Source organism: Amphibalanus amphitrite, unplaced genomic scaffold (assembly GCF_019059575.1).
Source record: "Amphibalanus amphitrite isolate SeventyFive unplaced genomic scaffold, NRLGWU_Aamphi_draft 000237F_arrow, whole genome shotgun sequence".
In the NCBI taxonomy this organism is placed as follows: domain Eukaryota; kingdom Metazoa; phylum Arthropoda; class Thecostraca; order Balanomorpha; family Balanidae; genus Amphibalanus; species Amphibalanus amphitrite.
This window is the reverse complement of record NW_024881732.1, coordinates 742251-758415: the sequence shown is the minus strand read 5'-3', so window position 1 is coordinate 758415 and position 16165 is coordinate 742251. Positions and strand designations below refer to the sequence as shown.

The 16165-nt window shown below is 50.3% G+C and overlaps 1 protein-coding gene across 2 annotated transcripts in view; it reads right to left on the bottom strand.

Annotated features, from left to right (window-relative positions):
* Positions 1-16165, bottom strand: part of LOC122386020 (glutathione S-transferase D4-like) — a 52054-nt gene that overhangs the window by 21722 nt on the left and 14167 nt on the right. Inside the window, exon 1 of one of the 2 annotated variants that reach the window (XM_043374803.1) lies at positions 4201-5020. The exons of the other annotated variant lie outside the window; for it this stretch is intronic. Coding sequence (XP_043230738.1) covers positions 4201-4487 — 287 coding nt within the window. The 5' untranslated portion in view covers positions 4488-5020. Of the gene's footprint in view, positions 1-4200; positions 5021-16165 lie in introns of those variants that run through there. 2 annotated transcript variants of the gene reach the window in all.

Sequence of the window (16165 nt, the reverse complement as noted above, 5' to 3'; positions counted from 1 at the left end):
CATTAGATTAGACTCTACTTTTTCACATTCCAGGCGAGTTCCAGGGGCGCAGTAGCAGATGTTCAGGAGCGGATCGGTACGTGCCACTGCTTCTGCCGGTACACTGTGCAGTGTGCAGGATCGCGAGGTTGTGCAGTGTGCAGTATCTTGTCGCTAGCCGCCTGCAGAGTTATCAGCATCCCAGTAGCACTCTGTGAACCATCATTGACATCGAGGGATGTCGGCGCCGCCGCTATCCCCGGCCCCCTGGACCAACTCCTGCCACCCGGGACTCTGAGTCACCCGCTGCCCGACTCGCTCGGACTCCGAGTCACCACTCCCCGCCTGAAGTCGGCAGCCGTGACTCCGGAGTCCTTGACAGGCGGGCGCGCGGCGGGCGCCGGGGGGCTGCAGTCGGGCGGCATCCATCACCGGACGCCTGCTGCCAGCGCGAGCGGCCGCTCCTCGCGGCGCGGTCGGTCCCTGCACGGCTGCGGGCGACAGCCTTCAGCGGGCAGCACCGCGCCGGCATGCCACAGCCGCGCCCTCAGCGCCGGGCTATACACTGGCTAACAGAGGCTGAACAGTCTGTGATTGTATATTGAGTTTAGTTTGTGTGAATGTCAATCTTGATTTTACGGGTTAAGCTATAACCAACGAAGAATTGCTAATGATGAATGGTTTTGGAGTATTTCACTGCAACATAGTCAAGATGTTGCATTGAAACTGAGACACATCAAAGTGATCGAGTATTATTAACTAGAATTGCCGTCAGTGCCAACAAACAGCATACGTTTTAGATCTGGGGACACTTGACACAAGGTAATTTCATCCTAACTAGGGAGATACTTTACGTTTAGATGTTTTGTTGGGGTCATGTTTCAGAGTGTTTTTGACTTCTATAGTTTTCTAGCCAGGTGAATGTAGAGTTAGATCACCACGTGCTAAATGAAAGAGGGTTAAGTCCAAGAGCCGAGAGGAACAGCAGGTCCCTGCTCTACTGCTGCTGGTAGAACACAATGTCAGGTGCAGCCCAAGTGAATGGCGCCAACCGCCAGGGGACCCAGGGTGTACGAGAGCTTATCAAAACCATCAGAGTGGCCTAGTTTGATCGTTAGTGAGATCCAAGGCCAGGTCATCAAAGGTCATCAAACGTCAAAAACCGAGTTGCCAACGGCACAACGATCACTACTTTACCGTAGTGTGACAAAGAAACGTTGTATTAAATGGAAACAGCTCTCCTCTGTAAAAGCTTGTGGATTAATCGTGCGCCAGGGTAAGTTCTGATTTGCGCACTCTCCCGTGCGCCTCAAAATCCCCCGCGCAACTCCAAGTCCCCCCGTGCGTCTCATCGCCCAGCGTGGGGGCCCGAGGGGCCCTTGCCAACCTCTCGGTGCCCAGTGCCCTTTGAGCCTCTCCGTGCGGCCTGCGGCCCATCGCGCCTCTCCCTGCCGTCTGCGTCCCATCGCGCCTCTCCGAGCTGCCGTCGGCAGTGCGCGCGCCGCGCCGCGCGGCGCCGATGGTGCGCCGCTGAGCTGAGGGCGGCGCCGAGGTCAGGCGCCGCGGTCGACTGTGTATATTGATGTAGTGCCACTCTCGGCAGCCCAAGGCCATTGCTTGCCATGCACAGAGCTCGTGTAAATAAGCCGGTGGCGACAAGTCCGTCGCGCTGCCGGCTGAATCAATGTTTGCTGAGGAGACACAGTGTCCCGAGGACGCCCGGTTGGCGAGGTGGGGACAGGAGGGGAGGGGAGAACAAATGGACTCCGATCGGACCACCAGAGCCCGGGTGATAGGACGCCCTGGACCGCTTACACCACGCTAGATACGCATGTGAAAGCGAGCCGAACTCTCTTGAGTGCTGGTTCAACAGCTAGTGGAAGGGTAAGTGTGTGACTGTGTGAACTGCGAGCGACGCGACTGTGTGAACTGCGAGCGACGCCTTCCGTGTCGACAATGGAGCAAAGCACCGAAAGTAATGAAGTGAGAAAGTGGGCCCCCCAGAAGGGATTTCACAGATTACCCTGAAATCATGATTGTGGATGAGAGATATGGTGGTAATTAGATAGCGTGCGATATTTATTGCTCCCTTCACTCCAACCGCAGAAGTGTCATCATTCAAACGGAAAAATAAACGATTTTAGGCACTCTCCAGTATGTTTATTGTTAAAAGCAGCACAGTATGTTTGGAACGAAAAAAAAAACTTATAAAGCGAAACTCCTCAGCTAAAATAAATGCCCTGCGCACGAATCCTTTCAAACACTCAAACTACGGGATATAACAAGTTTGGGAGTGACGCTCCTATATGTATCTCAGCGTCAATTTAGGCGCTTTTACGCATAACAGTCGACCTGGCACGCGGCTTCAACACTCTCCATCCCCCTCCCCCATCCATTGCCGTGCTGGCGGTGGAAGTCGCGGCGGATGATGAAAGGGCGAACCGCCGCGCCGCCGAGTGCCGTCGCTGATTGGACCATTGTCCGCCAATCTTTCTCTACTTGCCGTCGTGACCCGAGCCCACACGGCAGCAAAGCAGAAAAAGACAGACGGCTTTAGGTCTGCGATGGACCACTCTCCTCTTGGAAGCCCGTCTCCTTCGACCCCACCTGATGCAACGTCCGAACATTCAACGTCCAGCACTCGGAGACGAATGTATGACTATCAAGAGGCTGTTGGCCTTGGTGGCACCTGTCTACCGGCAGCGGGCATCTGACAACCCAGAGGGTATGAGATCCAGAGATCCCACGAGCACACCACTCGTTAGTCGTTTTGACAGGGTCCCGGAGGTCAGGTGGAAGGTCTGGTCGCGGCAGTGGACGGGCACTCACTCTTTCAGAAAGAACGCTACTACCTCAACGGTCACCACAACGAAAAGTGTCCTCATCAACCTCACCACGAGGGCTATTCCACCAAGGTATCTTTCGCGCATCAACCCAGGAGTTATCGACCGATTCCAGCACTGCTGCAGTTCGCCTCCGCCTGTTCTGTTGCCGCCTCCGCCTTCGCCCATTCCGCAACCACCGCCGCCTCCGCCCGTCCTGCCGCCTCCGCCCGTCGCCGCCGCCGCCTCCAAGGTCCGTCGTTTGCAGGCATCCCTGTGACGGCGTTCATTAGGCATGCAGCTCAGGTGGCAGCCATGTCCGCCTCGGCTCCAGGTGCGCCGACCTTGGCGTCTCATTCGCACGCATGTACAATGCGCCGCCGCTGGGCGGAGTCGCGCGGCCGCGGAGGCGGCGGCCGTGCAGCGAGCGGCGCGCGTGTGCGCGCGGCCGCACCTTCCGTCAGCCGCTCTGAGGCGAGCCGAATGTGGGGTCATGGCCGCTCGGCGTCCCAAGAGGCCGGATCCTGTTCGAAGGACAGGGCACATCTGGGTACATCTGGGCCCGCCCCGGGTACAGCGCGACACTCCCTGGGTGCGCCCCAAGCACAATTGACTGCGATATATCTCAGCTATCACACCACCTCCATCACTCAGGACCACTGCGCCTTTTATGCATAGTCAAAGCGAGCGGCTTAAATGCGCTCAGGATGTGAATGCAACGGCTGCAGCTGCGACAACGGCTGGGGTTGTAACTTTGGCTGGGCGGGAACTGCGGCTTAGACTGTGACTGTGGCTGTGACAGAGCTGCACTTACGACCGCAGTTGATATCGAACGCTATTGTCCTCACACAGACCCCACACGTTTTACCTAATGAGTCCATCAGACGTTTGACTAGATGAGACAGCGATACTGCACGCGGCACAGAGACCAAGGGAATGCATCACACCTGACATTAACACGGTAACCTGAGCCAGCCACAGGCACAGCGCGAATACATCTGAAACTGATACGACACACAGCCACAGACAGTGAGCGACTGCACCTGACATTGATACTGCAGGAAGACACGAGCATCCAGCGACAACATCGCACGGCGATACTGCAACGCAGAAGGCGTTGAACAATAAAACGTAATAATAAACGTTTTAACGTTTTTGCCCAAGTCCATTTACTATGGGCAAGTGGACTTTGGGAAACGGCCCCAATATTCCCGAACTTGCAAGACGAATGCACTGATCCCGACCACAAACCCCTCAAAAACTGAACTACTTAAACTACTACTAAAACTGAAGCATTACCCATAACTACTACACCAATTTCAAAACAAGTCTATTTTGACTCACTTGAAGATTACAACCACTTTCAGGACAACTTTGGCCCTCGCATCATTTCACTCACGGTGTTACTACACTGGACGAGCGAAGAGGAAGGAAGTCGTTGAGCGACAAATGGTTTATGAAGAGCCAATTGCTGCAGATTTTACGACCGACGCGTGCCTGCGGAACACAGCAGCAGTAAACCGGGGCGGGTGCGGTGTATCTCTGGCCCTGAGGGAGGCTGTGGGTGGGAGAATGCAGGCAGAGGGGTAGCAGCCAGGGAGTGACAGCGGGCACTGAGGCGGCACACAGCAGAGACGACAGTCGATAGGGAGGCAATGGCACAGGAGGCAAGATGGAACGGCTCATTGATTCACACCAATGATGCAGGGTGCAGGGTTAATCGTGGAGCTTTCACGGTCACGAAGAACACTGCGCACAAAGCACACAAAACAAAACATCTTCACCGGCACTTATTGAACGATATACGCCAACATTCATCGTGAAGAGTAACACATAACATATACCACCCAAATACCACCTAGCAAACGGACACTCAACACCTCATTTCGAAACGCACCAATTGCAAACAATCACAATCACCGATGCATAACTCACAAACACCACTCGGAATATATCCAGTGCGAGCAACACTACACTACAATCACAAAAACACTGAAAACACCTCCCCACCATATACCCCACCTAACAAAAACAACACACAAACACCCCAGCACAAGATACCACACATACTTTCCAAACTCTACAATTCCCCGCTTTTCACCAAAATCCGCCCAGTCGGATGTCCTGAAGCGCTGCGGGGCCCACTGGGGCCGACTCGGTGCCCGCACTGACTGCCCGGACCGGCGCCACCCTGCCGCAGCGGAGGTCGGACGTCGAATGTGCGGCGGCCGAGGGCGCGGCCGGCGGCCGGGGCCCCGCGCCTCACTCCCGCCCGCCCGCCCGGCGGCATGACAGCAGCGGCGGCGGTAGCGGCAGCGGCGGCGGTAGCGGTTAGTGCGGCCGGAGAAGTGCGGCAGGGGTCCAGCAGGGGTTCAGTTCAGCAGGAGCCGTAAATAAAAAACATGCCCCAGGTCACAATTCATAATTGCTAATTCCCTGGTTGTGAATGTTAAACGTCCCATGCTTGGGAGTCCTCTCAAGCCCCTGTATATACCTGTCCATGGAGGTGGTGAAACTGCTGGAGGAGGAAGTACCTCTATGCAGCAAGAGAAGTGAGTAGTGAATATTGTGAAATCAGGAAGTGTTCCCATACTAGTTTTATGTAAATTATGGGTGGGCGTTTTTTAATCCGCGCCCCACTGGGGGGGGGGGGGGGCTATTCATATTTCCGTGACCTGTGATGACCTGACGGCTGACCCTGACCTGAAAATCAAAGTACAAGTTTGGTACCCTCAGGATATCTAAAGCATCTGTTCACGAGTGTGTAAACCAAAAATCAGACTGATCTGACTAGTAAGACGGCGGCCAGAGCCCAAAATGTGAACAAGCCAAAATGCTAATATTTTTTTACTTTGACCTGACCTGTGACGTCATCGGTGACCTCGAGGTCAATGAAATTAGGTTTCGCTAGAGTTTTTCCGGGGATATCAGACGCCGTTTGAATTTTGACGATCGGCCCAGCAGTTTCGGAGTTAGGAGGGGGCTATGAAGAGCCCCCCCCCCCCCCCCAGTAGGGCGCGTTATACGCAGACCCCAGTGAGGCGCGGGTTAAAGAGCATTTTCCATGTTGGAACAGTGGATACTAAGGTTAACTGTTCCTGTCCTGTTCTTTTTAGTGATGGTGAAGTCATTGTTAGATTCCAGACAGGGATGGGTTTTCATTTTTTTTTTTTGCTCTCAATGTTTTGTCCCTTTAGTTTTTTTTCAGGGAGTTAGCCTGAACCTTATGAATGGAAGCCGGAAGGATTTACAAGGACAGAGCCCCCCCCCCCCCCGCCCCCTCCCGGCTAAACAGCTTGCTGCGTTGGCCGTGCCATGCCATCTACTCTCTGATCGCGCAATTGCTGGTCTATAGCAGAACTTTAAGTCCGAATTCCGAAATAGTAAACACACTCATGGCCGCGTGTGTATACGGCCGGACTTTGGTTTGGTTATACGGTGGTACTTTGGTTAAAAAGTCGGGAGTCGGGACGCGACCGACTCCCGACTCCGCAGCCTTGCTTGTAACTTTATACCTGTTGGCTCATTAAATCCATTTTTGTCATGTTGTCCTTATTTTCCAGTGTGTCCTCATCTGCAATTCCTGTACCTACCTCCTCATGGAGGTGGTGAAAGTGCTGCAGGACAAGGCATCTCTGCGCAGCAGAGGTGAGTCGTTAGCACCATGTGATCATGACCTCAAGCAGGTGGACTGTTCTAAAACTGATTGTTCTCTGGGTAATAGGCATTGCATTTAATTGCGACACATGTTGCTGGTAAATGCTCACTGTTATATGCTTGAAACACTACTTATTGCTCGTTTTTAACTTTATTTCCTAAACAGCACTGATCTTTTTTGTGCTCTGATACTAATGTCATTACGAACTCCCCAGCTCGCTTCCTGAGAGTAACGATCCTGATGATCCTCCACCTACCGAAGCGGAGCAACCCAGCAGTGGCAATGGAGGCGTTGGATTCCTTGCAGGTACTGTCTCTTCCCCTCCCCAGCCCAGCCACCAGTACTATATTTGCACTAATGCGAATGAAGCCCACCTGTCAAACCCCCGTGTTAATAAAAATAATTACACGTGTCAACCCATCGACGTGTTAAGTAATCGAGTGGTATCAGTTTAAAGTTTTGACATTCAGAAATATATACTGACGGTTCCCAGCTAGATCATCCTTATTAAAGCCCTAATGTAGAGTCTGCCGTCTGCCGAACGCATCGTCTGTACCCTTAGGGCAAGTGTGCCCGCCGGTACATCGAGCATCGATTGCCGATTGCGCGTTATGTCTTGTGCCCTAGCTTGCGCGTTATATGTGCTTTCTAAATATATAGGCCCGGAGCCGAGATGGTTCCAAGGCCCCACGAGCGGTTAGCCTAAGCCGCGCCGAACCGCTAGAGATCATAGATGGACTGAGGGTTGTTTTTAATGTATTTTATCCTGTATTGCTTGCATCGGTTTTTAAAATGCCATGTTTGCGTTTGTGTCTCCCCCATACCATTACCCACGGTCAATAAACGAATGAACGAATGAATGAATGAATGAATGAATGAATGAATGAATGAATGAATGAATGAATGAATGAATGAATGAATGAATGCGAAAAACCACAGGGGAATCCTTTGGGCCCACCCTCCAACGGGTCGCGGGTTAACATGATTTCAAAAAGAAAAAAGTGATGCTCAAAACCAGTCCAAGATGTCGAGATCGAAAAAATGTTGATCGCGAATGCTGTGGAGGGATGGCGGAATCGCTAGTGAAGGACTTCCAACGTACGGCTTACGTTATCGGAAAGACGAAGATGCAGCTGCTGCCTCCTGCCAGCTCCTGCACAAAGTGACCCAGACGCCCGTTCCAATCAAGCGGCCAGGTTTGAAGGAGAAAAAAAAAACGAGATGTCACATCAGAAGCACATCAGAAGCACTGCAGAATTTCGCTACGCTTCCGGCATTAGAAAGCCTCTACGGTACATCGTGACTAGACGAGAAGGCAATCGATTTGCTTTGTTCGCCGCTGGTTACCCCATGTCTAGTGCTCCAACGCATTTCGGTAGACCACACGTTCCTAATTGTGCCCACCTTCGATCCACCTAAGCCCTCGCGAGAAGGCTCCTACATGATAAACTATTTCGCTTCTACCCGAAAACAGCGTCGGTAGACTGGCCGCGCTTTGTGGTCTTGCAGTACACGAGAAGGATAGTACGTATGTGCACACGAATTCCCTGTCGGGGCTCCGGAGGACAAAGACGTCACTGCAGCGCGGCAGCTGATTCGGGAAGCAAGCGGCCGACCGAGGCCCTGTCCGACAGGACTGGACTGCAGATGGCGGCTGGTGGTTCCCAGCTCCATGCCCAAACAGGACGGGAATTCATGTGGCACGCGCATGCTGGCATGCAGAAAAAAACGCTGCTGCGGGCGCAAGGTGCCATAACGGCGATATGCGGAAAAGGGTCGCATATTGTTAATTCCAAACTTTGGACCATTTTGATCCGTCAATTATTGAGGCACTGGGAGTGGGACAAAAAGCTTGTGTCAGGTCTTCGGCAGGGCATCATATTTTCAATCATTGTGTATATGCATTGCGGTGCCAAATATATTCACATCCACATGCGTAAGTTTATATACACATGGGGCTGTAGATGCAACCCCTGTCAAAGCACAACCCCAATAGATATAGATGCAACCCCTAGAAACAATAAATACAAAAAACCAAAACCTAAAAACTTGGCACTGCCCTTCCAAGTCTGGTGCTTCTCCGTGGCTGCGTTCGTGCACTCTGCGGCTCACCGCCTCGCCCTTGGCCACACTAGCTGCTGTCACTCCGAAGCTGAAGAGCGCTGTGGGAGAGGCATCAGGAGTGATTGAGTTCATCCGAGGTTCACCCAAGCGTTTGGCCATGCTCGAAAAAGAGCAGGAGGAAGCACAGGCCTGCTCCTTCTGCAAAACCCGGTGGACATGCAACGAGAGAAGTCTTCATTCTCCCGTGTCCAACTGGTCTCCGATCATGGCCACACTGGCGGCCATCGAACAGGACCCAGCCATGCCCACGGAGCCAGCCGCCTAAGCCCGTGACTACAAGCGCGCCATGGAGGACTTTAAGTTTTTCTTTCTCGTCCGTCTCGGCCTGCGGTTGTACCAGCTGGTGACGCCCACAATCAGAGCCATCCAGGCCAAGGGGCAGCATCGGCGAGGTCCTCAAGAAAGTGGAGCTCCTGAAGACAGCAGAGCTGGCCCAGAGTCAGAACGTGCCGTTCCGACAGCTGTGGCTCGACTGTGTGGCGGAGGCGGAGGAGCTGAGCCCGGAGGAGCCCCGTCTCAAGCGGGCCATCAGGAAGCCGGCCAAGCTGCGGGAGACCGGAGATGTCAGCCAGCCGAAAACGCCAGAAGATGCCTAACGGTCGCGGCTATGGATGGGCTGGCTACCTCCCCCATCACGGTTTCTTTGATGGAGATGACGCGGTCCTGCGAGGAGTGGAGGCGGCACTGGCGAGACGTGGCGGAGGGACGACGGGTGGATCGGGTTGACCTCGACCTGCACTTCATGCATGACATGGGTCGGAGGCCTGCCACGCTGCAGCAACCCGCAAAGATGCTTCCAGAGCTGGAAGATCTGATCCCGGAGGCGGCCCAGCTGGTGCAACTGGCGTTGACCACGCCAGTCACAAGCTGCATGGCAGAACGGTCGTTGGGTCGTTCAGTCTGATGAGACGACTGGAAATTTCTCTCCGCACATCTACCGGCCAGGCTCGTTTTAACCATCTGGCGATCTGTGCAACGTACGGACGCGAGCTGCTGGCGCTGAACCGCAGTGTTCTGATGCGCGAGTTTGTGAGCACGAGTGCTCAGCGCCTAAACGTGTTGGGTACCTGTGGTGCGAGCGGCCGCCCCGACCGCCAGCGCCCAGCCTAGTCTTTTTTTCGGGTGTTTCTTGTTCATCCCCTGCAGCGGGCGCTAAACCGCAGCGCCCTGATGGCTCGATGAGCGAGTTTGTGAGCACCGAGTAGGAGCATTCAACGTCTTAAAGTTTCGGCACGGTGAGAGTGGCCGCTTCAACCGCCAGCCTGGTCCTTTTTTTATCGAAAGTTTGATTTATTCCTGAGTGGACGCGGCCGTGGTGATAACCTTTCTGTAATCTGTATTTCTGCCATTTGGCAATCGGCTTTCATGAATACATGTAATGATTGATGTGACTTATTATTATGCTGTTCGAAATACTGAATATGAAAAGCTGAATGGGACTAAAAAAAACAAGATTACCTATTACGAGCGCACTATATTGAAGTCGACATAAAAGAAAACTAATGAGCCAAATGAATGTAAGCTAGTTCTCATTTCTGGCTTACGTTCTCTTCCGAGGCTCCAACGGAAGCAAAGTGCAACTCCAATCTGTGAAAAAGTTATTCCCTTGTTCACAGCTCTTCTGGACTCGAAAGCGCTTCAGTCACCCACTTGATGCTTGATGAGGGGATGAAAATTGACTCTTGATCTTGTTCAGCCGCATGAATGCCTCTTCCATAGGGCAAAACAACGATATGCCCGTGGTATGATGAAATTTACATACATGCCACTAAGCAACCAACTGTTGGAACTTCATCAATTTAAGTTTTCACGACGGAATAGCGGGTACCTAACAGCTATCTGTTTGGTCCGTTGATGCTTCAGGAATTTTAGTAGATCTTTATAGTAGGTTTTCCACCTTTCCAAGGAGTGAGCCGCTACTTTGCTGTTTTTCTACTAAATATTACATAAATTTATTTCCTCTAAAGGTTTACCACTCACGTTAACCTAAGTCGTAAGCACTTTTATAAAATTCTCACATCTGTATAATGCTAGTACACTGGTTAGAAAATATACTGAGCTGCCAGCTGCGGGTGACCGAGCTCTCCCAATTCCACGCTGGCTTGGCCATAGGCGCGGGAGCCGGGGGGCAGTGGGGGCAGCTTGCCCCCCCCCCCCCCCCAACTGTGGGGCCGTGGGGGCGGTGCCCCCACAGCTTTGAGACGGAATACCACACTTTTTTGCAATTGCTTTTTTGTTGAAAAAGCCGAGGGGTGAAAAATAAGTGGCCTAAAACCGGTGAGAAAACTAGATTTGGGGGTACCCTAGGTTGATCTCTATTATGGTGTGCCCCCCCCCCCCCCAGTCGGAAAGTAGTTCCTGCGCCCCTGGGCTTGGCTTTGGAACCACAGCAGACGGCGGAGGTCTGAATGTCACTGCTAAGGCGGCGGCGGATTTGTTATGCCCAGGCGCCACCAGGGTGCGCGCAGTGTCGGGCCGGTGAAACAGAAGCCGGGTACCTACTAGTAGTATCTACTAGTAGTAGGTAGTTGCCAGACTGATTTGATCCCTCATAGTCGAAAGATGGGCTACTAGAACGAGCAATTGATTTGTTTGTAAACAAATAAGCGAGTTGATGGCGGAAATCGCCCGGATTATAACTTTTAAAAATAATTTGAAGGCAAAAAGACTTCAATTGTAAGAATTCTAAGGCCTAAATGGTTGGTACTTTCCAGGTATCAAATAGGTTCCACCGAGAAAGTCCCATCGTGAAAGTGGCCAATATGAACGAACAAAACGACAACCATGCCCCAGCCCGAACAGTTCCCTGAGTTGTCCCTGGTCTGGACCAAACTGACAACGGATCCGCCAAAATTGTCGCCGTACGAAGTTTCCATGCGTCCCTGCGAAGGGCTATAAGAGGCTGCAAGACCCTCCTGGACTCCACAGGACACACTGCGGATTGGACTTCTCAGGCGACCATGCGAACTGCCTCCACACGACCTGCGGGGTCTGCGGGCACCGCTGCTGTGCCAGACAGATGACTAATAAACACACCGCCACGGTGTTTGGTCGGGGCGGAGAGCTGCCACCGCCGTCCTTGGCCGGTCATCAAACCCAGGCGCCGGCCCTGGGCAGCTCATTGGACCCAACTGTTCAGATTGGGCGTCCGATTGGCCACCACATCCAGATGGTGAATTACATACATCAATTGAAGCGAGGTATCGTACGTCTTTGAGATTGCCCAGAGACGTACGCGTTTATTAAATATGACAAGCGGACTGCGCGTTATATAAGTTCAATGATGTTTGATGCAGCGATTCAAGTTTCCTTGTTTCCGGCCGAACAAGGTGATTTTGGGCCTTTGGAAGAAGAGACGAGACATTTGCAAACGGCTCACCGGTCAAAAGCACCATGGTAACATGGTTCATACCATTTCGACATTATTCAGTGTAACGTCGTATAGAGCGTATAGAGGTGGCTGAGGCCCCAATCCGAATGGGGCAGTCACCTCACCAACTGCACCATGGGAAAGGCTGCTGTCTGCTGTCCAATCTACACTGACGAGCAGCCTGTCACAAAAAGACAGGGTTTCTAAGATGGGTGTGGATATGATTCCTATAGATCTGGCACAAGGCCCTATATAGAAGGTATGCTCATTAGGCCGAAGCAGCGATTTCCGTGACGTCACAGGTACGAAGGGTCGGACGGCTGTAATGCAATCCTATGGAAAATGACCCAACTTTAGGGCTCTCCCACATAGCTGACAAACTCGACACTAAGGTAAAAATTATATCACATAAAACCTCGAATCAAGACGAACAAGAAACCTATCTGACGTTTTTACGTATTACTAACGGCTTAGACTCTATTCAAGTATATTCAGAGCTCTGCATTACCTCACTTTTTCTGCCGTCAATGCCACTACAAATGTCTAGTCGGCGCACGTGCGCTTGTCGAGCGGGGACCACCAGTCGGGCGATTCAGAGCTGCCGCCCAATCAGAACGCCGCAATGCCGTGACGTCATTGGTCGCACACGACACGTTACGGAGATAGGGATGAGACAGCCCTGGATCTGGCACGTGGATAGTCATCTGAATAGATGTTGACCTGTTACGCCACAAGAACCAATCAAAAGACACCTGAATCGTATAGAACGGAATGCTGCATTGTGAATATTGGAGTAGCTGTGGGGGCATCTCACATTCTCACACAGCCACACAAACCTCGTTGACATTTTTATTTGACCTATGACGTCACAGACGTATAAAGATGAAATAGTAATGGTTTACGATGACGGAAACGTTGAGTATCCATGACAGGTTGGATGATGATGTAAATAATAAACCAAATTATTACAAATGCATTCAAATATATTCAAAAAGACACACAAAGCTTTCGGTTCATGGAACCTTGATCACTGTGTAAATGAAACATTTCATGATGACGTGATGACGGAACCATTTCATCACTCGTATAAACGACTCTGGTCATGTCAAAGAGAAGGTCATGCCCATATTTAGTCAGGGAGAGAAGGAAGGAAAAGTATCATAGACATTACCCTAGACTAATTGCTAGTATAAATGCTGAAAATAATGTGTCGTCATCATAGTCGCTATATTTGTAGTCTTTTAAAAGGCTATATCTCTGGCAGTTTTCGAGACATTTTGTTGATTTTTGGCATGTGTTAAGGCAATAAGATGCTTTCTGTCATGCATTCACTTTTAATTCTTGTAGTGCTCTTTGTATGTAAGGCATGTAGGTGATTGGTAAATTCCTTTTTAATGACCTCCTTACAAATTATTTATGTTTTTGATGTATTTAGCTTGATACAAATTTTCGGCCACGGGCCTTGATCACATATCAGTTTAAACACAGACACGAAAAACACACAGACACCAATGCAGTTACAGTTTTGCCAGTTTTTTTTCTTTCAGTTTCTGTACAACTTCGCGTGATAAAAAAGCACAATATACCTACAGTTCTAAGGAATATGTTAGATGGGCCCAATAAAAACGATCATAGACAACCTAATAGGTCAAAAATTAACTTTAAATTCGTTTTCGTATTCGATTCATTCATCTACTTTTCAACGTTCACTCATGTACATGCACATAAAACCCGATAACTACATAATGTACCACGATGATACATTTCGATTCAGTTGCGGCTTTAGCTTTCGGATTTGTAGCGACTCACTTATCTTTCGGTGTGGATGGTCGCCGGTTTTTTGAATGATTTCCACCGTTAGAGGAATTTCACCCCTTTGAAGTTCTAATTCTCTGTGAGCCGATCTAAAGTGATCACCAATGGGTGTGTCTCGGGTCTTGTTCTTGGCGCTTACGACATGCTCATTAAAACGTAGCCTAATAGGCCGTTTTGTCTCGCCCACATATGTTACTTCTTCTCCACCTTTCTGGCAGACGCTACATGTGATTCTATACACTACACCTGCGGTTAGGCACTTCCCTTTCAATCCCGACTCACAAGTATTGCAAACTCGCGACCCTGCTGGGCACTTGGGATGGGAGAGGGCAGAACGTGTGAGGCGGCTTTTCAATGTGTTCTTGCTTTGCCAGGCTACTCGCAAGTTTAAATCAGTTTTTCTCACGATGGCATTGACTTTGGCACAGACGGTCTCGTCGATATATGGTAGAGTCAGGTACAGGGACCCGCAGTTGCTACTGTACACATATATTACCAATTTAGAATTGCGCCATTATTTGCTAAGTGCTGGCCATTGGATAAAGGAAATGTAGCGCAAAGTATGGAGGAATAACACATGTTTGCTCCTAGGACCTACGTTTTGTATAATTCCTCTTACCGCAACAGATATTCTTCCAAAACTACAATCGTGCTATTTTTCCGCGCCAGTTGCCTCCCCAGAGCCCGTCCTTGGTATCGCCTATAGCTTCCGTTCCCGCTACGTGAATGAAAGTCACGTGACTACTACAGGTTTGCGCTCAGTACTAACACACCTAGCCCGAGGGCCGGTCCGTAGTGGGGAGGGGTAGAACGCCAGAGCTCCAGCGCAGTGGAGATGGTGGTGGCCCGTATCATAAAGAGGCGACCGTAAGCAGAACTACAGTTGCCGCAGTATAAGATTGTGATCAAGTTTTCTTTTAATGTATTGATTGACAAGAAAGTGCAATGCTTATCCGATATAATAAAACGGTGTCCAAGGCCTTGGAAGAACTATAAAACATATTCAGCAACGTATAAATTTCTGATAGAGGCCATGACCTTTCACCTTGCCTCCGGGGAGGACCGCTCAGGAAGCCACATACCGAACGAATCAAGGCCTCGCAGCGCGGCGGCAGAGGAGGTGGATAAACCATCGCCAGATCTTTCGGTTACTTGTGTTTCCAGAAGAAGGAGGGGGGGGGGTGGAGGGTGAGGGCTGTTTTCAACCCACTCATCAATTTTTTCCTTATTAACTTATAGCTTACCGAAAAAATGCAACACAATGGTGGCCGTCACGAGATGTAGCGAAGAGTGCCTCAGCCACACCGGTTTTGAGTAAACTTTAAGCATTGGAATTCAGGCCAGTGATCCTGAAGCATTATTTTATTTTTGTCGTGCATAAGCTGGGATGACGTGGTCCAAGATAATTGCGAAGAAACGGTTTTAGTTTCAGAACATTTATGAGGCTATAATATAGTCGCGCCAAATAGTATACGTTTGTTGCAAAATGCCAAGTACGACATTTTGCAACAAACGTTGACGTGCTATCCAGATGATGGAATTTATTTGACACAAGAAGTCAAAAGGCCTGGCTAGTGGCTACACTATGCGTTTTCTGCGTGCGTTTTTTGCGGGCTTGCGTTTTTTGCCTAATATCGTTCTAGAAAAAGTTAAAAATAATATTTTTACATTAGTTATATGCAGAAGTTAATAACTACAATTAAATATAAAGAAACCTCACAAAAACGTAATATCGTTTATTTTTCTAGAACGATATTACGCAAAACCCGCAAGCACGCAAAAAACGCACGCAGAAAACGCACGCAGAAAACGCATAGTGTAGCCAGGCCTAAAAAGTGGCATCGTTAGTCATCCTGCATGCCTATAAATCGATTCGTCACCTTGGTTCGAGCTCAATAGTTCTTTTCGCGGATGATCGGTTTCGTTTTCTTTCTTTCTTTTCTTTTTTTTTTTGGGGGGGGGGGGCAGTTTATGAGCCAGTAACCACCCTCCCCAGTCCCCCAAACAATTGTTGACAAATACTGTGATGGCCTAAAAAATGCCCTCAATTGTGTTACGTAGGGGAGAATGAGGTAAGTTGAGCCGCATTTTGTTTTTCGTTAGCTACAGGCTAACTTACTGATCATTTTTCTGCGTTTACGGGTTGGACGGACAGAGTGGTCATTTGCGCATGTAATGGTGGCCAGAAATGTTTCATACCGCTTATTTTTGTACTGAAAAGGCTACGTCAAAAATCATCTTGCACGTTGCTCATCTTACCCCATGGACAGGGTAAGTTGAGACACGTCGTGGGGAAAGTTGAGCATGGATAGAAAAAGCGAGCCTCTTCTTTTCCCGGGCGCGGCGAAGAGTGGGCTCGCTCTTTTATTTACTCCATGGCATACATACTTATGGCAA